Source organism: Phascolarctos cinereus, unplaced genomic scaffold (genome assembly GCF_003287225.1).
Source record: "Phascolarctos cinereus isolate Bilbo 61053 unplaced genomic scaffold, phaCin_HiC Scaffold_5;HRSCAF=322, whole genome shotgun sequence".
NCBI classification, from domain to species: Eukaryota; Metazoa; Chordata; class Mammalia; order Diprotodontia; family Phascolarctidae; genus Phascolarctos; species Phascolarctos cinereus.
In genome coordinates this window covers 171,243,962-171,269,603 of record NW_027555958.1, presented here as the reverse complement: position 1 = coordinate 171,269,603, position 25,642 = coordinate 171,243,962, and the positions used below count along the sequence as shown (strand labels likewise).

Sequence of the window (25,642 nt, the reverse complement as noted above, 5' to 3'; positions counted from 1 at the left end):
GGGAGAAAGGAAGAAAGGAAGGAAGGAAGGAAGGAAGGAAAGAAGGAAGGAAGGAAGGAAGGAAGGAAGGAAGGAAGGAAGGAAGGAAGGAAGGAAGGAAGGAAGGAAGGAAGGAAGGAAGGAAGGAAGCTATACTGACCACAATTTATTTTTTCTTTGATCATAAAGCACTTTGGGATCTTGAAAGGTTGCAGCATGATCAATATAAATACCAATTATCTTCACACACTAATAAATACAAAAGGCATGGAATCATAGGATCACAGATATTAAAGCTAGAAAGAATTTATTAGCCATCTAGTCCATCTTATCATTTTACAGATGAAGAAACTGAGGCCCAGAGAAGTTAAGTCACTTGATCAAGGTCTAATAAGTAATAAAGGAAGGAACTGAAATAAATACTCTGGGTTTCCAGCTAGTGCTCTTTCCATGGTACCATACTGCCTTTTAGGATTGGACAACCATATTGGATATCATTTATACTCATCCTATGATATGAAGAATACCAGGCAATGTTGGAGTTTGAAGGAGTATATCATAGGAATTATTTAGTTTAATCTCCCATTTTATAGATGAACGGAGATTCAGACAGGTGAAGTGACCTGTTCAACATCAACGTCAGTGTCACACCATTAATGGTGGAGTTGGATAAAGACCTCTGCTTTCTTGATTTCCTATGCAATTTTCTCTATTGTAATTGTCCCAAAAATGCTTCTTAAATATAAGCTTGTGATACCAACTCATTGGTTTTTCATTTGTCTCACGAAAGCAGAGCAAAAATGTTCCAAAAAAATCTATTTGAGCTTTCAATCGACCAGTTAAAAAACAACATTTCCTCTTCTGCTTTAGGCAAAGTTGCCTGGTCAAAGCAAAATGTTTCTGATAGCAGGCATGTAGTAAGCAACAAAGACTTCCAGGGCATATAACACGATCAATACATATTTAACCAATCAATCCCTTCTTGAATACTACTGTACAATGAGAAAGATATTCCGAAGGATTAACCTGAAGTATTATAATATCCAGAATTATTTAAAAACCAAAGGGTTGAATTATGCTTATTAAATTTATTAAAGCAGAGAAACAGATTACTTTGAAAAGTTTTCAACACCAAGGGTAAAACCAAGAACAATTGCTAATTACCACTAAGATAACCCAAAGTTCAATTAGCTAGACCTCATTTACCTGCTTACCCTAGCCCCAAAACAAATTTAAAAATTCTTTTAATTGTAAGTAAATCAATAAATATTGCTAATATAAGCAAAAGTATTATTTTAACAAGCCATTTTTGTACTCCCTCTCCCCAAATTAGAGACCATCAGAGAACAGTTGCAACCATGGAACACATAAGAAAGAACTATGGTTTTTCCTGACCAGGTGGGATACCTATTAAAAGGGGAACAGCATGTTGAAATTTAAAGTTTTGATGAAGACATGATAGACAGGAATTGACAGGAGTGATAAAAGTTAGATTGCAGTAACCTTTTTATTTTACTAAAAGCCACACAAACCTGTTTTCAAAATGTTTTGATAACCATTTTAATATCCAAACATACTAATTCTCTTTTATCTCTTTATCACAATAAAGAAACAATGATTTTTTCCCCCTTAAAATGAGTCAGATCTGGATTTTCATATCAACCTAGATCGCCTGCCTCAGTACACGGCAATTTTCCACATTCGTTTTTGTGTAACCTATAGTTCTGTATCTATGCTTTCTATTTCAGATATGTTAAAAATATTTCTGTTGCTTGGCCATATTTTATAACAACAGTAAAAGGCTGGGAAGACCATTACTAACTGGCCATTCTTAGCAAACAATATGGTTTAGCAAAAGCAGCAAATTAATGTTGCTTATAGGTTAAGGACTAAGAATATTTCTCAAATATACTCCCTCAAATTCCACAAAGATTACAAAAATAGAATAGATAAAACAAAAAGGTGAATAATATAAATTACATTGATTTTAATTAGTTTTAATACTTCAATTTTCATGAAAATCACAATCAAGATTTGTATGTCATTTCCCAAGAGTACTAAGAGTGTCTATAAATATTTTTAACATGCAAAAACCTAGGCAGCCTCTATAGCAACATGTGCATAGGAACTATCCCTGTGATTTCACTTATATAGTGAACTCAAATATACTCATAGAGAAAGAATACAATTTCGAGTTCCTATTTTGTAAAGATAGGGAAGCCAAAAATGAAGACTAAGTAAATGTAAGTAGGTGGCTCAGACTCAACAAAAGGATCTCCTTCAATAATAAACAAACAAAAAATTAAAACCCTGAACTTTAGCCCAGCATAATTCATAAAACAGAGGGGAAAATAGGCCAAGTAAACAACAGTTCTATCATATTCCTCTGTCTCCCAATCCTCAGCACCACATAAATGTCCTTATTCTTAATTTCCAGGCAAGACAATCACCGTTCCTCAATCCCTATCAATTCTATAAATTATTATGAATGGATCAGTTTGACTGTTCATTGTCATGCAGCATACATACACTATTTAGTGGAAGGTATAGTTACTTTCCAGAATAATTTAGGTGGTGTTTTTTTCACAAGCAAAAAAATTGGCTATTTATTATTTACTGGTTTCTTTCAAAAATGACTAGGGACTTAATTCTTTCAAAAAAATCAAAAATCTATCATATTTGCTTTTGAAACAAGTTTTAGTAAAGAATGGATTAAAGTTCATCCTCAGTGCTACTACTTCCTGAGTCATTTGGGTAAAACATTTCATTTCTTTGGCCCTTACTTCCCTTATCTATAAGATAAGAGGGCTGTTGCTTTTGCTAATTTCTATAGCCCCTTAATGCTTTAAATTTGATACTACTATGTCTTCTAAAATGTCTAAATAAAATTGCTCAATGACGAAAAGATTTAAATCCACCTAAATATTTTAATGGTTGCAGTCTGGGGTTAAGATTAGGATTGTGATGCAGAAGATAATCTGGTTCTCTTCTTTTACAAGGTACGTAAACCCTCCAGTCCACAGAGTTCAAAGAATTTATGACCACATGTGCCCTATGTATATTTATATTTCAGGATTCAAGATTATAAGGGTTAGGGGGAGACGGGAGGCTTCAGTAAAGAGGCTACATAGGCCAGGCTCTGATCATATCCAGTACCTGAATAGTGCCTATTTGTTGCTTCATTTCATCTGTAATGACCACAGGGTATTACAATGACACATGTATGTTCAGGATATCAATCCCACACTGAGTAGTTAGTCTGATCAGAGCATGTAGTACTGCCTTCAGACAAAGGATTTGAAGTTTCATGATATAATCCTTGTTCAAGGGGATCAGAGGTCCCATTTAAAAACAAGAGCTTCATTATGGTTAAAGAATCCTGTTCTGGGATTCAGACTAAATCAGCCAGCCTTGGCTTTCCAGGTTCTGAGTCCCATTAGCCTATGGATATCATCTTATCTATGTAATAATTAGATGCCATCTCTCTGCTCTCCCGTCTATGCTCCACACAGAAGCCAAATTGATATTCCCAAAGTATATATTTGACATACCACTCCCTGCTACAGAAAGCTCCAGTGGGTCCATAGTATTTCTAATATAAAATAAAAAAAAATACTTAGCCTGTACTTCTGCCCTTCACAATCTAGCTCCAACCTATTTTTCCAGAGTGGATTCATGTTGCTTCCTCCAAGCAGACCATAAGCTCTTTGAGTGCAAGATTCTTTATTTTGTCTTTTTGCCTTACCACTTGGTACAGTGCCTAAAAAAACGCTTACATAACTGAACTGAATACAAGACCAAAGAAAATGAAATCTTCTTGCAAGCAATTGTTTCTATGAAACTCCTCTTTGGTCCCCTGCTTAAATTCATTTAGAAGTTTTGACCATGCCAACTGCAGACAAACTGACTCTCCAATTCTGTATTGGTCCCACTGGCATCTATTGGCATTTCTAGCAATTACCAACTCCTACTGCTCCCTAAATCCACAAGGCTAAAGAGCCAAAAGAACACAAACCTTTTCCTATACCTAGCATAACAATTATCCACACATATACATACACAGATTCACAAATACACATCTCATAAAAACAAAAGGTAGATTATACGTGAAAAGAAAGAATCCATATGATTTTTTCAGGAATGTTTCTTATTCTCTTAAGCATAGGAGCCATTCGTCTGCAGTTTATTAGATGCTACCAATTTAATATCATGTTTTCTATGCTTTGAATTCTTCAGAGTAAAGTCTCTACGTACATCAAGACAACGACCTCTTTGGTAGGGAGAAACTTCACCTTTTTTTTTTCCCAATTCCCTTGAAAATTCTTCAATAATTCTGTCTTTTGAAATTCAGAATTTATCTTTGTGAACTCCACCCTTTTCAAGAAAGGGAAGGCCTTGTAATTATTTTGTTCTTCAACTACTTTACATATCTTCTGAAAAGATACTAATACTACTGCTATTTTAAAACATCTATGATTTATTGTACAAAACTAAAAATTTATCTTTGCCATATAAAAGTATGTAATTTACTTTTCGAGTGGTGTCACAATATATTTGAAATTTTGTCTTCTTTTTGGCTTTACAAGGACAATATATTAAAATGGTACAAATGAAAATTGATCCAGATCCTCACTATACATTAATCTTTGGAGACTGCATCAGATTTATGAGAGGGTCAGAATCCAAAGCATTGATGGTAATTACCTTCAAACATTTTACCTGTAGCTTCCTCTAGTGTAGCAACATCAAGCCTGGGACTGTAATTTCCATAACCAGCAGCAGTGAAAGCACGAATCTGGAAAACATACACTGTTCCTGGTTTCAGGTTATTAATGGAAGCTGAAGTGGACTTGGTTTTTACTGTCGAGTAGGTCCGTTCCCTTTGATCCTAGAAACAATATTTACAAGGCATATTTAATTACTGTTGCAAACAGGCAATGTGACAACCAATTCTTGCCCATTTATTTCAATTTGCCGTATTGTTCTCATAAAGACTACACTGCACCCTGTGGAGTGTTAGAACACAGAGGTGTTCCTAAGTTGATATAAAATGTAAATGGCAAGCACATGCCTTTAGTCATAAAATTCCAGAGAGAAAATGAGCACTTTATCCCAATTATGAAGCCAAATCCAATCATGATATTTTTTTCCTTGGGGGAGTGGTGGTGTGGGTGTGTTTTGAAGAGGGAATATTTAGCTACAAATAGACTCAAATTTTCTGTGAGTTAAAACAAGGAAAAATGACTCTCAGTAGAGGGAGGGCCTTACATCTATAATACAGTTTTTAAATGTTTTTTTCTCCCTTAAATGTTAATAAAAGCAAATTGATAATGTTTTCCTTTGAACATGAAAAATATTTTAAGAATCTTCTATTAGTAACCATTACTGATCTCATTTTATAAGTTTCAAAGAACAATGTTCATGTATGTCTTTAGATGTATTTTGGAACAAAGCTGATCACAAATAATACAAAATAATCATTCACAAGCCCTTTCAAAATATGAGAACGAGTAAAAAGAAACTGAAAACTCTACATGTGTCTGTCCTTTTGTTGTATAGCTAGCTCCTGATTAGTGTGAAAAAAAGAATCCCCTGAAATAGTAAACTTATTCAGATTCACACTACATATTTCCTTTTGGCTAGAGCTAACTACCATATTTTACATGCCATGATTATAATTTGGAATAGTGTAAATTAAAATATATCTGATTATTTCAGTGTGTTCATTATTTCTACTAATTGAGATCTAGCTATACTTAATGGAAGAAAAATGTTACTTAAAAATTCACTTCATTTAATTAGCTAATCAATCAAGTTATTTTGAGACTGAGTCTCTCTATCTCACCTAGGCATTCATGGTCTTGGACCCATTGGTGATTTGCATGGAAATTCTGCTGCTCTATTTTCAACCTGGACTGAGGTTTACCCCCTCCTTAGGCAGTGGTCCTAACTGGTGTTGGACATATTGCAAACAACTGATTTGCTTTATACCTATCACAACTCAGAATTCCCAAACTCAAGTGATCCATCAGTCTCAGTCGTTCCACTACAAGAATCTATGGGCAAGTATCACTACGTCTAGAAATAGTTCATATTAAAAATAATACATTCTATATTTTGTGTCATACTTATTTTTAAATATGTGGCAAATGTCACTTAATGACCTTTAAGTGTATGCATCAACAATATCTAAATATTTTTTCCCTAGCTCCACAGATGAGAAATCCATGTTTTGGTAAAAATAGGTCAAAGGTTATACTTTCAGCTATATAGATGTGAATCAATCTATGTGACAGAAAAACAGCTAGTTCTTGAGTGAAAATTTCTGTCAAACAATCCATTGCTAATGTGTATTTCATAATTGGTTTATCATAATCATCTACAAAACAGAAAATGTTATTTATCAACTTAAATGTACATACTTTGAAATAAAAGAATGGGAGGACACATTATGTTGGATGATAAGGCTATAAGTTTACGGTGCCCAAATACAATGTAATACATTATTTTTCCAAGCAAAAAAATATACATCAAATTCACTTTGAATCTCGTTACTCTGAATAAGTATTACAACTAATTGAAAAATAGATTTTTCAAATAAATGGGTGAATACTAAAACCCCCTCTAGCTGATTCTATGAGGTCAGGTTGTTTTTGCAATTAGTAAGGGAGACATTCAAAAGGTAACTTTTATCAGGAAAACACAAAGTAATAGATAAATGGCAAAACGATACCACTTAAAGGTTAGTCTTAAAAAAAAACAACAAAAAACAAAAAATTCCTCATATCCTAAATTCTACAGTAGTTTATGGTAGAAATAGGCTGTCTTCAGTTACCAAAATAAATTGTTTGTTTATTTGAAAAGCTCATTTTTCAGCACCCTCACTCCAGTTTTGTTAAAAAGACAAGCTGGCTGTTTGTGTATAAAGAGCTATAGCTAACTTAAGGAAAGTAAAGGCAGCCCAAATGATCAGTTTTCTAGGTTCTTTAAAACTCTGTTACTTATAACTAATAAATACAGCATTCAATTACAGAGTTTAACTTAATTCTATAATTATTAACTTTTTTAAAAAAGATTTTTTTCTGATAATAATATCAACAAATGTAAACATTTAAAAACTGGAATGAATGGAAATTGTTCCAATTTTTATATCACATTTTAATAACTAAAAATATATAATTATTGTAATTCATGTAAACAATACTGATCAGATCACATATATTATGTTTATATCACCCTTTCACTTATACCAAATAAAATGTGTTGGTTGAACTTTACTTATGCATCTATTTTGGATTAGGAAAAAAATGCACTATACTAGCCAACAATTGGATATTTACTTTTATAAAATCAAAGTTGTTTTAATATTAATGTCGTGACTTTATAAACACTTTTTAAACTATTTCCCTGCTATTTGACATGAACTATATATTATTTGTGAATGGACTGACTTACTAGTGGGCTTCATTGAAAGAGCATTCCCAGAGTGATCATTCATATATCGCCAAAGTTCAGCCATGATTAGTATAGGAAAACAACAGGTTTTCAGTTCTAGTAATAATATAAAACTTTTTGTTGAAAATCTTTAAGTCAATAGAAGGCCTCAGAAGGGCCAAAAAAACACTTCGTATTCTCCATCACTATTTTGGTTTGTTTTTAGTTAAAGAGGTAGTTAGGTTCTTTATTTTATATGAGTTCAGAATTATAGCATAGCCCAGTATTTCAGAGTTACTATGTACTATGTAACAAACAACAAAAATTGAAAGAGCTCAGAAGGCTGGGCTAAAATTTCCATGTTACAAAAAACATGCTGAATTTAATTCTTTTAATAATATTAAAACTGACTAGAAAAGTATGCTATCAAGTGGATTATTTTCATTTGTGTAATATACAAATATAACACACAGAAATTATAATTATAATAATTAGCCAGAGAATCTTGGAGATGGTTATTAAAAATGGGTAAAATTATGAATTTTGAAGCGGCTCCAAATAGATGGCTGACAGATAATAGTTGTTATAATTACCAACTTTTGTCTCTGATAGAGTCAGCTGACGTGATGTGCACAGCACACCGCTGTACATTTTAGCTGCTCTTAGCACTTACTTTCTCGTAATACTTGATTTCATATTCAGTGATGACTCCATTGGGATGCTCCGGCTCCTGCCAGGAAAGCTCGACGCTCCGCTGCAGCACTCTCTCCTTCATTACTCCACTAACTTGCGAGGGAGCTGTTTGGACAAGATGTGTCAATAAACAATGAGAAAATTCACTGGATGCTTCAAATCAAATGTCACAACTGATCAGTCCCATGCTGTGCCAGTTTCATTAAGGTAAAAGAAAGCACCTTTTCATAGCTCACAATTCAAAAGCTAATGAATATTCAAACAGGACCTTATTACTGTTCATAAACCTTAATAGAAATTTAAATTAAAGTGCAAACAGCAGAAGATAGCATTGTTCAAGTTAGTGAAAAACTGGAAGTGATGGGGATGAGAATGACAATTAAGCAAATGAATGCTAATTAAGGCCAGAAAATGATTTCAGATAAATCTCTTGTGATAAATTAAAAGTACAAATATTTATCGCACATGCTCCTGCAATGAACTTTAAAAAGCAAAATCTAAGGTCATGCAGCAGAATTCTTGCAAGCAGTTACTTTAATTTCCAATCTAGAGAATGACCCACCACTTATTAATGTTTCTTTTGCATTACTGTTTAGAGAATCCCAAAGAACTTTAATTGTTATCACAGATAAATTACTACCTCATCCAAGTCATTGTCAAACATGACCCCTTTTGTGAGGAGGGGTGAGCATAGACTACTGCACTGATGCAATTTTAGACCTGCCTCACTGAAGCTTCGTGCTTTGGTGATGGCAGGACAAAACCACAATCTTCCTCTTTCCTCCTCTTTAGATAACAAAATGCTTAGAGTATTTTCATTCTAATTAGTGGAATATACTTCTTTCAGTAGCTAAGACTCGTAATACGGCAAACTAATTTGCTCTGTCTGATTTGCTCAGTGATGATTAACTAGTTGTCTTCTCTGTCTAAAGGAGAGAATGAAGTGCACTGGCTGAATTTCTGTGGGGTCATTATGTTTCATGTATCACATTCTATTTCATTCTGCAGAATATTTTCAGGCTGTTAATTTAATTTTCAGATGTCCAAAATCATTAACGTTCCTGCTGACAGAGAAACAGTTAGACATGGCCAAAGCTAACTAAGATTGCTCCCCATGTTTATCCCTTTGGCTTTATTTTGTTTTTTTAGTGACAGCCTATTTTGGTACCTAGAAAGCATAATTTTCTGCTTCCTTCTGGTCTCGGCTATCTTGAGGGAATAACAGGCAAGATATATGACTCCCATTTCCCCTCAGACTACATTTAACAATAGCATAACTAGGGCAGATTAAGTGGGGCAACTTTCCCTGAAGGGGATGCTGAGATTCAGCTTCTCAGTAAACTATGGACTGACTGGAGGAGTTTCAAGAGAGTTGCTAATAAAGCAAAATGTTTAATACTGGACTTTATTTTTCTGTTAGATTTTAAATTTGGATCTATTCCTAAAGAGAAAAACTTGGCTCGAAGACATAATAAAATATCTGCACTCAAGGCATGCTGTCCTTTGCAGGAGATATAGGCATCAACACTGTGTCTATTGGGACACATATTCTCTTTCTTCCTTAGGAAACTGAAAAAGCAGCCATGTGACACCATGCAAGCTAGAAGGGATAGGGCACACAGGAGGGGAAAGAAGATGGGGAGTTAAGAATACCAGGGTTCAAATCCTAATCCTTCCAACTATACTGTGTGACATTAGGCCACATCATAATCTGAGACTCAGCTTCCCCTTTTTCAAATGGCAATAAACCACTGCTACCCTCTTATAGAACTGCTCTGAATATCACATGAGGAAAAAGTGTCTTAGACACTATTAAAAAAAGGATATATATATATATATATATATATATGTATGTATAAAGAAGCCTACAAAAGCATAAAGTACATGTAAAACTACAAAGCAGGAATGAAACAAATATTTGTTAAGCACCTACTATATGCCAGGCACTATGTTAAGCACTTTATAAATATCTCATTTGATCTTCACAACAACCCTAGGGAGCAGGTATTATTATTTCCATTTTACAGTTGAGGAAGTTGAGGCAGATAGAAGTTAGTTGACTCGTCCATTATCACGCAGCTAGTAAGTATCTGAGGCCAGCTCTGAAGTCAGATCTTCCTGACTCCAGGCCAAGCACTCTACACATTGGGCTACCAACCTGTTCCAAATCATATATGTATGTACACTTACATTTTTTTCTTTTGGTGGTAGAGGGTAGAGATAGTAGCTCTACTATCTCTAGTGATAGAGATGAGAAATCCATGTTTTGGATTTATTTACTTTTTGGTATAGGAAATTCCCAGTGAAGAAACTTGGGGCCCTGAAAGTATGTGACTTGGCTTGGGTCAAATAGTTAGTATATAATACAACCAACAACTGAACCTAGGTCTTTCTACACCAAGGCCAGTTCTCCACTGATTACATTATTAAACTGCCTATCTTTGGACAACTTATGATATCTACTTTGTTTTCAAAACTTTTTGGGGGCCTAGAAGAGAAAATTGTGAAAAGAAATTTAGTGTTATTTAATAAATTGACATTAAATAATAAATTAAGGAGGGAGTAGTACCATAGCCACTATAGGGCATGGTCTCAAGCATATTCACATATAAACACAAACAGGATACACAGTACGATACTAGACTGTACAGTGTTAGACTTGTGGTCAAGGATACCTGGGTTCAAATCCTACCTGTCACATTTAGTACCTATATGACCCCAGGCAAGTCACGACTCGAACAACTCCTTAAAACTTACCTTTTAAGTATTAAATGGGATTGAAACCATAGATCATTCGTGGATTTACATATACATTATTCTACAGTTTCTATACAGATTAGAAAATGAGATAATAACTTTAAAATGCTTAACATGTGCCTGGCACATAGTAAAAGCCATATAAATGCTAGCTATTAGCTATTATTAACAACTTGGGCTGCTTAGACAGTTGCTCTGTTCTAGATAGGATAGAAGCTATTTATTAATTTGGAAATGATAATGCTGTGATTCTTAGGGAGGTACTATGTTCAGGCCTCTGTTTTCCCAGAAGTGGTCACATAAAGTTTAACAAACATTATATGTATATCTAAAATTAAAGAATTGTTTCTAATATTCCAATTTGTGAAGAAGAGAGTAAGAGAAAAACCAAGTAAAATATGCAGCTTTACACATCTGCCTGGGGAAAACGAACTATTTTGACTCAATATTTAATAAGGTGCATCAGGTATAAGTATATATGTATATATAAAAGATTATAAGACTGATTATCATAAGTCACATTAAAATACCAGCCCATTATTTTATTCTCATTCTACATTCTCAAAGAGACATTATAACCAGAATTAGGACAAATCAGGATCCAAGGAAAGAGAAGGAAAATTTGAAGCAAGTCACTAAGGTATTTTGAGCATGTTATTACTTGAAGAGACACATTATCACATTCTTAGGCTAACATTACCTCATCATGTAACAATAGACAATATCATATTTCTGTCGTACACCAAGGACACATCTCCAGTCAACTGTATACCTCATTTCCTGTCTTAACAGATGCCTACTTTTTTTAATTGCCTGCTGATACAACATCTAGTCCTACAGTAGGACAGGGTAGACAGGCAAAAGTAACAGCACATGTTACATAAGGCAGCATAGCTTGAACTGGAGAAATTGAAACTTTACCTTTTAAAAAGTCCTTGGTATACAGTATTTAGCACAAGAAAAATGGATTTTTCACTTAATTTTAACACTTAAAAATAGAACTCTTGACTAACAAAAACTCTAAGTCATCTGGGTTTCAAACTGGCCATTATTTTCTACAGCAAGTTGTCCAGAAAGTTCTAATTCAGTGGTAGAGGATCCAAATGAACCTGCAATCTTTCAGCTATGATACAGAAATATCATGCATGTAGAATATGTCACGTAGGACATGTTCAACTGACCTTGGAAGCAACATGCTCATAAGGCATGTGAATATTTATATTTAGAGCCTTAAAAGGTTAATTTTTGAAGAAGAAACTTACATACTTTTATAATCCTATGCACTCAACTTATATACAAAGGTCAAAAACCAAAGTGGAGTTTACTCATTTAAACCTAGATTTTTTTCCTTAGAGAAAAAAAAGAAAAATGCCAGACATTCTATTATATTAATATGAAAAAATGCATTTTAACTGGTATTGCTCTGAGGATAGAAAAGGAAATGATCATCAACGATGAACATAAAACCTAGTGAAAAACTGATCCCGTGGGAAAACAGAAAACTATCCCTTTATTATGAGTAGTGACATATATAGTTAGCTAGCCTAAAACACAGATAAATCATTTAGTGCTCACTATGTGCTATGTACTATACAAACCCTGAGCATGCAAACACAAGCAAGTAAGAGGTCCCTACTTTAAAGAGCCTACATTCTAATGGCAAAAGATAACAAATAACAAGAAGCTAGGAGTGGAGGATGCACCTCAAAGCATACACAAAACATCCCAGTGGCTAAGTCATATGCTTGATTTTAGGGATGGAAGTAGGGTTGCAAGGAGGCCAGAGTAGAGGAAGAGTAGTGTAGTTCAAGTTTAGATTAACGGGAAGTTCACTCATCATAACTTGGTGTTTCAGTCATAGTGAAGGCAGCTGAGGGAGGGGATAGGGGTCGTTTATTATTTTCTTACATTATTATCTTCAGTCAGTCAATAAGCATTTACAAATTCAACATCTTGCCATTTAGGATATTCTCATTATTAGCACAGTAGAGTGAAAGACCACTCTACTAGGAGTCAGAAGTCTTGAGGTCAAGTATCTCCCTGCTCTGTGGTTTACTGGCTACATGACTTTGTGCAAGTCATTTAAACTTATTTGGTTCCTCAATTTTTTTAGTAAGAGTATTGGATCAAAGGGATCTATAAGGACCCTTCCAGTTCTGGCATTATATTATTTTAATAAAATTAGTAACTAGACATCTTCTAAGTTTTTCAACTGTTCAGACAAAATTGTATAAATCATTTAGATTTCTGCTATTAATTTTTTTTTCTGTCAGGAAAAAATAGAGATGGGCATAACAACCAAGTGTCTTATTCTATAATTGGTAAGCCAGGTAGCCACATTTTGAAATAGGAGGAAAATAATCAGACTATCATGTCCTGTAATAAATAGTGTTTAGAAGCCAGAGATATCAATTTTCAAGTAGAAAATAATGAACACCCATTTTTTAAGAGAAAAAAATTATTAAATAGAAATTTTCCCAGTTTTTATTTTCACCAAAATAGTAAAAATCACAAAATGCTGTTCTTGACGCTAATCATTGGATTACGTCCCAGGAAATGGTGAAGGGTAGTATTTAGTTCAAAGCAGTGAAGAAAAACAGTGATCCCTTCAAACACTGTGCTAAGATATGCTTCTGACTTTTGGAAAAAAAGTAACAAAGTACTTTAGGTGGCCATGATGCTAAAAGAAAGTAAGGTTTTTACTGGTGAAGTGGAATGTAGCGAAAGTACTGACAAAACTTTAATATTGTCCATACATAGGCAGAAAACATAAGCTTTAAAAGGAAATTAACATCTAGTAAAATTTTTGTTAAAGAACACTTCTATGTATAAAGACAGTTAATGAAAATTACATAATAAATTATACTTGGTATTTCTGATTGGAACTTTTGCCATTTGTGGAATGAGCCATTAGGGTAACTAACATAGGGTGTGTTTGTGTGTGTGTGTATGTGCATACATGCATATATACAACACACATACATACACATATATGTAATATATATACATATATACATGCATATATGTATGTAAACCTTCAGCTACATACATACACATGTAACAGAATCTAGTTTCCTAGGAAGAGAAATGGATGAAGTACATGGAAAACACCAATGTTTCTCTAATAGCTAAAAAAAAAGTCAGTATGAAGTCACTTTTTTTTAAGGTAATTGTGGTTTAAGTGACTTGTCCAGGGTCACACAGCTGCTAAGTTCCAAGTGTTTGGTATGAGACCAGATTTGAACTCAGATCCTCCTGACTTCAGGACCGGTGCTTTATCCACTGCACCACCTAACTGCCCTTGAAGTCACTTTTAACTGATAACATAATTCACATAGTTTATTTAACTAAAGCTTACAGTAATAAGCTCAAAAAAAAAAACCAACACAATAATTCGCCCACCATGTAAATAAAATATTAAAGTACATATGAATAAAGAAAAGGAAAATGGATTCAAATAATATACAAAAGAAAATTAAATCAACAGAAGACAACATTATTATACTGACCACTTTTTAGCACCAAAAATTTAACTAGCTATATTTAATTTTTAAATATCATCTTATTCAATCCTCTAGAATTTAAGAGGTGAAGATTAATAAATGACCCAAAAAAATCCCCTTGATTTTCAGAGTTCTATCTGTAGGAAGCTAAAAATGCAAAGATATAAAAATACCAAGCTTCTAATTCTAAGACATAAAGTGCCAAACATAGAATAAGTTAAGCTATAAAGAACAAGTAAAAGAATGAGTGATTTGTGTAATTAACAATTTGGTATAAAGAAGCTAAAATCATTGAGGGAAAAATGAATTTACAGCATGTTGAAGCAATATTTGTTGGATTCTTGCTTAGTTAAGGGCAAGCAGAATGTGATCCTGAAAGAACCATCCTGTTATTTTTTTCTTTTTTAAAAAAATTTATTAATTTATTTTGATTTATCAACAATCACTTCCATATGCTTTTTAGTTGAAAATTTTTCTCCCCCTTCCTCCTACCCATCCTCCCCAAGATGGCACACAATGTGATATAGGCTTTACATTTACATTCCTATTAAGCATATTTTCACATTAGTGAAGTTGTTAGCACTGAATAAGTAAATTAGCTTAGGTAGGATTGTCATTTTTATTATATTAGCTCGACCCACCCATGAGCAACTGATGCTTTTCCAATTATTTAGATCTGATTTTATTTGTGTGAAAATTGTGTTCATAGAGTTCCTGGGTTTGTTTCAGGAGGTGGACTCCTAAATATTTTATAATGTCTACAGTAAATTTAAATGGGATTTCTCTATCTCTTGCTGTTGGGCTTTGTTGGTAATATATAGAAATGCTAATGATTTATGTGGGTTTATTTTATAGCCTGCAACTTTGCTAAAGTTGTTTATTATTTCCAGTAGTTTTTTACTTGATTCTTTAGGATTCTCTAAGTATATCATCAAGTCATCTGCAAAGAGTGATAGCTTTGTTTCTTCTTTGCCTATTCTAATGCCTTCAATTTCTTTTTCTTCTATTGTTGCTAAAGCTAACATTTCCAGTACAGTATTGAATAACAGTGGTGATAATGGACATCCTTGTTTCACCCCCGATCTTATTGGAAATGCTTCTAGCCTGTCCCCATTACATATAATGAATGCTTGCTGAAGGTTTTAGATACATGCTATTTATTATTTTAATGAAGACTCCATTTATACCTATGCTTTCTAATGTTTTTAATGGGAATGGGTGTTATATTTTATCAAAAGCTTTTTCTGCCTCTATTGAGATGATCATGTGGTTTCTGTTGGTTTTGGTGTTGATATGCTCAATTATGCTGATAGTCTTCCTAACATTGAACCAACCGTGCATTCCTGGTATAAATCTTACCTGGTCATAGTGTATTATTCTTGTGATAAGTTGCTGCAATCTATTTGCTAGCATTTTGTTTAAAATTTTTGCATCTATATTCATTAGAGAAATTGGTCTATAATTTTCTTTCTCTATTTTGACTCTTCCTGGTTTAGGTATCAATACCACATCCTGACTGTTATTAAGAGGGGCAAGAAGAAGGGGGGAGTTATTCCAACTTCATGGCTAAAACAATCAATTACTAACATATCAATTAATTAATTGTCAATTAATAGCAATGTTAAAAGAGCTGGAATATTTTAAAATCAAATTGATCCTAAAGTCAGCCAACAAGAATTTATTAAAATTTTACCATGCCCAGCATTGTGTTAAGTGATGAGGATACAAAGATTTTTGACCTTGCTCTCAAAGTATAGCCACTCACATGGTAATGGGGGAGACAGCATATTAATGATGATATAAATGTAATCTTTCCGTTGAAAGGCAACACAAGGCAGTTCTTCCATGGACAGGGTAGGGTAGGGACACTGCAAGCTATTTGTATTGAAAGATCCTACCTGTCTTTCCTCTTCAAGACTACTGTCAATGCACTCCTAACTCTCCTCCATAAGGATAGCAATTTTAGCCATCTTTTGTTGAGTTGGGAGGGGGCTTTCCAGATCCCAGATCATATCTTGATATATTCATGCCATATGTGGGTGAACCATTTTATATTATATAATCCATACATCCAAATCACCTAACATATACATACATACATACATATATATGATATATACAGAGTAGACAGAAGGTAATCTGATAAGGAAAGCAAAGGCAGCAGGGGATGAGGAGGCAGAAATTGATGAAGCTGATGAAGATTCCTGTAGAAGATAAGATTTGAGTTGAGTCTTGAAGGTGACAAGGGAAGGTAGGAGACAAATTGAGGAGGTACAGCACTCCAGGCATGGTGGACAACTAGTATAAGGCACTGACATGGAATGTCTTGTGTAAGTAACAGCAGTTAGGCTAATTATTTGGAATACAGAGGGTGTGGAGGTGAGTAAAGTGTAAGAAGGCTAGAAATGTAGGAAGGGGCCCAGTTGTGAAAAACTTTAAATATCAGAGGATTTTATATTTGATCCTGGAGATAATAGGGGGCCGCTTCAGTTTACCCAATTGGGAGGTGACATTGTTGGACTTACACTTTAAAAAAATGTTTTTGGCAGCTGAGTAGAGGATGGACTGGGCAGGAAGAAATTTGAAGCAAGGAGACCAGCCAGGCAACGACACAAAAAACTTAGCTGTCACATATTTATTCTGTAATGTACAGCAAAGTCACAGAGAACATCTTAACTTTCTAAGAAAAATTAAAAATTCAGTTACTAGGAAAGTAACTTCAAACTTACTGTACAAAACCACATTTATGAAAAAATCTAGGTAGAGTTTACAGCCAGTTGGGTTACAAATATGAAATGAGAGCTTAGTGTTATTTGCATCTTGATTAGAAATCACCCAGCCAAGTTTTGATATGATTTTATTAATGTATAAAGTCTGGGAAAAGAAAATTCAATAGGGATGTTCAAATTAATGCCTCCACCATTTGGACTTCTAAGTTTCTCTGTGTTACAGAATAATTTCCTTGAATGGCAGAAAAAAAATAACATAAAGACAGTCTAATAAGACATCCTCGTGAAAAGTGTGTGTTCCATAGAAAGAATCATCTGTTTCATTACCTCTGACTGACAAGATGGTTTTAGTTTACACACATGATTAGTTTGAAGGTAATTACTGAATTCCTTAAAAAAAATAATTAAATGTGATTTTCTCAGAACTTTTGATTCGGAAACTTCCTCAATCAATATAAATCAACATCTCCTCTATAAATTAAAACCTTAATTTCTTAGAGACACTGAGAAGTTAAGTAATTTGCCTATGCTCACCCAGCAAGTATGTATCAGAGGCATATCTTGAACCTTAGTCTTCTCAACTCTAAAGATTACCCTCTCTCCACCCTCCCTGACCACCTCTCAATTCACCTTACTAACCAGAAATCTCCACATATTTACTTATGCTGCATTGAGGATAGTACTTAATCTCTTATAATTGAAGGGCAGGGAAACCTGTTATCTAGTGTAGGCAGATAATACAAAGAAAGATGAAAGAACAGGAAAAAGAAACACTCAGTTATTTGCAAGCCCACCTTCAACATAATATATTTTATCAAAATATTTTTAGATACCACTGAACAGCTAAAGTATTTTCATGCATTCAGATTAATCATTCTTTAACTTCCTAATCTTATATTTGATAGTAATAAAAAATCAAATGTGTAGGAAAATATTCTTCTAGTTTCATCTTTATTCTTACTTTTACTTATTATTCTCTTAAATATATTTTTAAAATTTATATATTTTTAAAAATTATATTTTACTTACAATGGCAAATAATCATTTCTTATTTTTTTCTAAATGAATTTTGTTCTAGATTCACCAATTTGGGAGTAGGCAGTATGTAATACACTCATAAGATATGAAATACAGTAGAAACAACACAGGACTAAGAGTCAGTAGATCTGTGTTCCAGTCTCATTGGTGTAACTACTTAGCTGTGTGACCAGGATTCAAATATGACCTCAGATATTTACTAGCTGTTTTACCCTGGGCAAGTCACTTGAATTCCTTCAGCCTCAGTTTCTTCATTTGTAAAATGAGAAACCAGCAACTACCTTGCAGAATATTAAGGGAGAAGTAGGATTACAAATCAGGTCCTTTAACTCAGTCCAATTTTCTTTTGATTTTACTAACAGATGGCACCTAAGGTTCTTCTCTATACATCCAAGATTTTTAATGGTATGGAAGCTAAGGAAATAGAGAGAAGTATAGTGGAGGCTAGTACTCCAGCAAAATCGACAAGTGCCTCTCCTAAAGCAGCTACACTGATCTAGCCCCAGAAGTATTCCTGTTAATTGATTCAACAAACATTTATTAAGTTACAACTATGAGCAAGACCCTGTTTCTTTGAGGATAATAACACCTCTAGTCCCTACCTCACAAGGTTGTTGTGATATTCTAAAGAAATAATACATAGAGAGTAGCTGAGAAACTTTAAAACACTATACAAATTCCAGTTATTATTTATTATTATTTTCTCACAGATCAATTCTTTCCTCCATTGCTTGCTCACCTCTATTTTGTCAGGAAAGCAGTGAATGATAAGAGACAAAACATACCCTTTTGAAAGGTTGCTGACTCACCAGATCGTGAGCCTGATTCATGACCTAGTCTATCCTGGGAAAGTCTAGGATGCCAGGGATTAAACAGTGGCAGAGGACAGTGACAGAGTATCAGGGTTCTGGGACAATAAAGACAAGAGAGGTACCAGACAACAGGCAGCAGCCACAGGGCATGCAGACACTGAAGGACAAGGCAAACAGAGATCTATAAATAGGCTGGCAGGCAGGATCCCAGAATGCTGGAATGAGAGGGAAGGTGTTAGAATTGTCTGTGCCTATCCAGAGGTTCACAAACGACAGGGGTTGGATGTCTGAAACACGCTATTAACAGAGGTCAAGATGAAGTAGTGAGGCAGGTACTTGGAAAAACAAACACGCAGTGGATTGTGGTCAGGCAGACAAGACAGTAGAGCCATCAGAGGAGAGGGTGAAGCAGGTGGTGAGAAAGCCAAGCAAATAGAACAGGGACTACGGAGAACAGTTACCAGTAGCCAGGGTGAAGCAGTGGGTCGGGAATCTGGACAGACAGACAAGCAGACAGCAAAGTCAACACTAGGCATCAGCAAGCAGAAGACTGAGATCTTGACGGTGATAATGACCTCTAGACCAGCCAGGAGTTTCTTATGTGCTTCGTTAGGACAGGAACCAATCCCAGGACAGGGAGAGCAGGTATGTTGAATGCACCTGGCTAGAAAGGGAGAGGGAAAGGGCAGCTATTGGAGGTAGAGCCTAACAATGACAAATCCCACTGGGGCCCAGCATTTTTAAAGGGACCTGATGGCTACAAATAAGTAAATATAAATATCCTTGAGCACAACAACAAACACACATAAATATCTGTTAGGTACCTACTATGTGGAGAACTTGGTACTAGAAACTGGGAAAGATAACACATTGATATAAGATTTAGCCCTTGACCTCATGAGGTTTCCAGTTCAAAGATAGGTGACACCAATATAAATGGCTATCATACCCCATGTTATATGAGGAATGAATTAACATTAGTTCCATAAAACAGGTGTTAAATATATCTCCCTTAATCCGTACAGATGTGAGATGTGAGAGCGTGAAATGTTGCATGCACTGTCAGACGTGGCTCCTGTGATGACTGGTTTTGATTGTGATTTTTTTGTGATAAATGAGGGCTCCATGGTAGGTGGGGACCTCCCACATGTATCAAAACATGTTTATAGTATAAAAAGCAAAAAGGCATCGATAAAGCTTTTAAATTGTTCACCAAAAGTTTACAAAAAAGGCTTAAACACAGGGATAACATTCTTAAAAATGGAATCTATCCTTTCCTTCAAGAACTGGGATGTAGATCACTAATTATGAGCCCTTCCTTCCTGCTAGCCTTTCTTCCCTTTCTACCTTCATACCTTTTTGTCTTCTTTTTCTTTCTCTAATAATTATTGAGCATCTATTTTCAAAACACTGTGCTAGATGCTATTAAGAATACAAAAGTGCTTTCCCAGATTTCTTCTATTCTTAAGCCTCTCATATAAATCCCTGTCTCCATGTCTCAGCAGAGGACCTTATCCTATGCTTGAATGAAAAAAGAAAGGCCATTATCCATGAAATCCCTCTTCTCTATTATTCTACATCTCCAAAAATCTTGACATCATCCCTCTCTTTATTTTCCTTTCTTTAGTCTCTGAAGAAGACTTCACAAAGGCTAAATGCTCTGTTTTATCCCTGAAACCATGAGCTACCCTTCTTTAATAGCTTACTCACATAATCGTCCTCCTTTCCCTCTAAACATCCTCTTTTTCTTCCACTTCTCCCTCTCACTTCTCCTGCCTTTCTGTTAGGTCCCACACAGATACCTACAAATATGCAAAAGTCTTACTACCAAAAAAAAAAAGCCCCCAAACCAAAAACCCAAATCCCCTCACTCGAATCCACCAGTCCCTCAAACTATTTGCCCCATCTTTCCTTTTCATAGTCAACCCCCTAGAAAAACAATTGGTCTACATTCAAGATCTATAATTCTTCCTTTCTCATGCCTCAACCCCTTCTTTACATCTTAACATCAATTTTATGATCTGGCTCAAAGCTTCATGACTCAACTGAAATTTATGTCTCCAAAGTTAATAATGATCTCTTCACTGCTAGATCAAATGGACTTTTCTGTGACCTTATATTTCTTGCCTTCTTTGTAGCATGTATCTACTGATTACCCTCTCCTCCTGGATATTTTTGGGACTATTGTCTACTGGTTATCCTTCTATTATTATGCTTATTCATTCTCTGTCTCAGTCTCAAGTCTGACAATCCATGCACTATTGCCATAAATATGAACGTACAAAGCTCTCTCTCCTGGGCCCTCTGCTTCTTTTTTTCCTTCTCAACAGCCTTTTATTAGGTGAACTAGTCAACTCCCATAGATTCAATTATCATCTCTATGTAGATTACTCCTAGGTTTAGATATTCAACTCTAGTCTCTCTCTTGAGATCTAGTCTCATATCAGTGTCTGTGGGATACTTTCAACTGGATGTTTCACTTGCATCTCATGTCCAAAACAAAACTTACTATTGATCCCCCTTCAAATAAACACCCCTCTCCTTAACTTTTTATCTCTTTCAAGGGAACTATCATTCTTATAGTTATCTATGGTCTGCATCTTCAAAGTCATCCTCAACTATTTCCTCTCACCGCTCATCTAATTAGTTGTCATATCTTATAGATTTTCTCTCTCTCTATACATATCTTTCATCTTTCCCTTTTTTTTCTCCATTCATATGGCTGACACCCTAGTTCAGGGCCCTATGGCCTATCCCCTGGACTACTGCAATAGCTCCCTAATTGGTTTCCCTGCTTTCATTCTCTCCCCTCTCCAAGCCATCTTTGCAACATCTGCTAGACTGATATTCCTAAAGCTCACATCACTGCCCTACTCAAGAAGCTCCACAGGCTTCCATTTAATTTTAGGATAAAATAAAGTCCTTTTGTTTAGCAATTAAAGCTTTTCATGATCTGATGCTAGGCTGTTTTACCAGGCTTATTGAACATTATTATCTTTCTAGCATTGCATATTCCAGTCAAACTGACGATTGCTGGTTCCTGTTCATTATATTTGATTTTCTATCTCTCTTTCTTTTTAAAGGCTGACTCTATGTCTGGATTGTGTTCCATAATCACCTTCACCTCACAAATCTCTTTCTTCCTTTACGACTCAAATCAAGTGCCACTTTCTAGATGAGACCGAGCCTGCTATACCCAATTGTTACTGCTCTTCCACTGCATTCCATTACCCCCTATATTGTATATATATTTCATTTACTTATCTGTATACATGTTGTTTCTCTGCAACAGAATGTAGGCTCATTGAGGACAGAGATTGCTTGGTTTTGTTTATTGCCCATACTTAACATGATATTTGATACATATTAGGTGCTTAATATATGTTAACTGAATTAATTGTTTGTGTGAACAGAAGACAATCTCTGTCTGATCCAATGGAGGAGATAACAATACACACACAAATAACAATAAGGCAAGGCAGAACTATAATATGGCATCCACAATTGCTATGACATGGGAATACAGTAAATAACAATTCTGTTATTGCTTTTGTCTTCAATGTATTGATGAATATCAAAACAACATGGCCATTGTAATTAGTGCCTCTATTTACATAAGGTCTCAGTCTGTATGAGACAGAAACTTTCCAAAAGAAAGACATATAACAAAAACATATGTGCATGTGCATATATGAATATATTACATATACACCAGTCACAGGTTCAGTCAAACGTGCTTTTAATGTTTTATTCTTTGGAACATAAATGTCAATATTTTCTTAAGCCAACTTCATCAAAGTAAGAAATAGCCCATGTGCCATTGGGATTTAACCCACCAAACTGTTTGGTTGGACTGGTCTCCTGCTGTGCACATAAAGCTACACTGTACATTAAATAAAGAGGATTTTTTTTCAAAGACAACTTAACACAGTACTCTACTATATTAAAAGGAATATATTATGTTGGGTTTCTTAGTGTATTCTGTCCTTGGTTATACTCTTAGTAAAATATGGTTCTCAGTTTGGGATACCAATTTTAAATTAGCAATGGAGAATATGGAGATGATAAAGAAAATAATGGACATGCTTAAATGGATAATTCATAATAATAATCATACACTGCTTATCACTTTTAATTGTATAAAAGACCTTCACATCAGGTCATCTCATTTTACCCCATAATATCCCAATAAGTAAGATATTTTCATAGATAATGAAGTTAAAATTACTTAGACTGTAGAAGAAACATACAAAGCAAGTAGTTTTGTCAAGCTTTGCTTCCAGAACAGGAGCACCACTGAGTTTCTTGGAAAATGCATCTCTAATCATAGAAAATTACAATTACAATGTCCTTTTTAATATTCTGCCCAGGTGCCATATACTTTTATGTTTGTTTTATACACATATCACTACCACTGACTGTCACACCTGATATGCTCTTCCTCCATACTTCCTGTCTTCCATCATGCCTCACTTCAAATCTCAAATACTGAAAGGAGACCTTTCCTGGTCCTTCATATTCTTCAAATGCTATTGCTTTTCTTCTAAAATTAGTCCCCTGTTACATGGAATGTAGTTTATATATGTATGTATGAGTGTGTGTGTGTGTGTGTGTGTGTGTGTGTGTGTATACGTATGGTAGTTTGCATGCCACCCATCACCTGTAAAATGTGAGCTCCTTAAGGGTAGGGATAGATAGATATAGATATAGAGAGATATAGTGGTTGTTATTCAGTCATGCAGTATGACTTTTTGTGACCCCATAAACCATAGTGTCTATAGGGTTTATTTGGCAAAGATACTGAAAAGGTTTGCCATTACCTTCTCCAGTGCAAACTCATTTAACAGATGAGAAACTGAAACAAATAGGGGTTAAATGACTTGCCCAGGGTTACACGGCTAGTAAGTGTCTGAGTGCTCCATCCAGTACACTACCTAACTGCTAGATACAGTGCCTGGCAAAAAAAGTAACTGCTTGATGAAGATGATGATGATGACGACGACAATGATGACAACAATCAACAATTCCCAACACAAAATACATTCTGTTGGGGTTTTTTTTACTCTTCATCACTTTCTCTGCATTACTTAATTATAAACTGGTTATAGAAGGAGACTAAAGAATAACAGATGAACAAAGCCAGTGCTGTAGTACTACCAGGGAAATATTAAAGAATCAGAAGGTCACCAATCTGTTGGATAGAAAGTTATGAATGAGAATCAATCATACAGGATGGAGAGGCATGAAAAAGCACATTAAGGGAGTATTTGACCCAACAAAATTATGGATCCTTCCAACTAATGAAATCATTTCCTACCTGTCAGGACAGAATTCCAGCTTCCTACATAAAGCCTCCTCACTGTTCTTTTCTTCTCTGAATTTTAATGGTTCACATTACAGAATAGTTGGTATTATTGCAGTTTAGCACTTATTTCTTAATAACTGTGTATATGTTGCAGGAAATATACTAATTAATTAATTAATCCAATGGTATTCTTTGTTACACTGTATAATACTGGAGTCCTGAGAGGATATAGCACTAAACATATTGACATCCAATGAATATTCAATTTTAGCAAATATTTGTTAACTGCCTACTACTTGCAAAGCACTGTGATAGGTTCTGGGGATATAAAGTTTAAAAAAAAAAGGAAAGAAACAGTTTCTGCCCTCAAAAAGCTTACAAACTACTAGGAGAATACAACATATGCATTGATGTGTACATACAGTAATTTGATGAAGAAGAGAGAATTAATGATTCCTGAATACCTGGGAGGATTTTATGGAGAAGGTGCCATTTGAAACACACATATCATTGGAATGAATAGTAGCTATCTTATCCTTTAAATTTCAGGAGAAAGTTGTACTCTCAAGTTTGTGTTTTCAGCATTCTACATAAAAATCCTGACAAGCTTTTACTCTTTTGTTATTATCTAGAAGGATCTTCCACAAATAAGAGGTTGAAATGAATAAAAATCCTCCCCTTCTCCCAAAAATGAACTTGGAATACTCTGAATTTGTAATATGACAGAACTCAATGACCTTTAAGATCCTAGGAACTGAGGCTTGGGAGTTACGGGGTACTAGGAGAGTGAACACTGGAATAAATGAGAGTCAGAGAAACTAGCTAAAAATGGAGGAAATTAAGCTTTTTTAGATTGAAAAATTATCATATTTAATAATAATAGTAAAAAATAATAGCTAGCATTTATATAGCACTTTACAAATATCTCATTTGATCCTCACCACAAATCTAAAAGGAAGGTACTATTATTATCATCCCTATTTTACAGACAAAGAAGCTGAGGCAAACAATGGTTAGGTGACTTGCACAGGGTCACACAGCCAGTTAACTGGTGCCTTAGGTTGTATCTGAACTCAGATCTTCCTGACTCCAAATCCATTGTGCAGAGTCTCAAGATAGATACTTTGATACATATTTTTACATTTTATATTTCGGGGGAACTATTGTTAGCATCATATTTTCTAATAAAAGTCCTATTCATGCCAGGCAGAATACCAGTGTTTTAGAAAAACTAATTCAATTCAATTAAAAGTGTATTAAGGGCCTGCTTTTGCAAGACACTTGTGAAGGAGAAGTTTGCTGTTACATCCAGGATAAAATACAAAATACTGTTTGGTATCTTTAAAGTCTTCTTATACTTTATTCCTCTTTTCTTTACTGTCCAGTTATACC

General features: G+C 34.7%; 1 protein-coding gene across 6 annotated transcripts in view; it reads right to left on the bottom strand.

The window, feature by feature from the left end:
* EPHA7 (EPH receptor A7) overlaps window positions 1–25,642 on the bottom strand; it is a 219,681-nt gene that overhangs the window by 32,676 nt on the left and 161,363 nt on the right. For 3 of the 6 annotated variants that reach the window (XM_020963079.2, XM_020963076.1, XM_020963077.1), the window contains exons 6-7: window positions 8,087–8,211; window positions 4,684–4,867 (exon numbers count right to left, since the gene is read on the bottom strand). In XM_020963079.2, the coding sequence (XP_020818738.1) occupies window positions 4,684–4,867; window positions 8,087–8,211 (309 nt within the window). The remainder of the gene's footprint in view (window positions 1–4,683; window positions 4,868–8,086; window positions 8,212–25,642) is intronic. The other 3 variants (XM_078155235.1, XM_020963078.1, XM_078155234.1) reach the window with 1 other exon arrangement.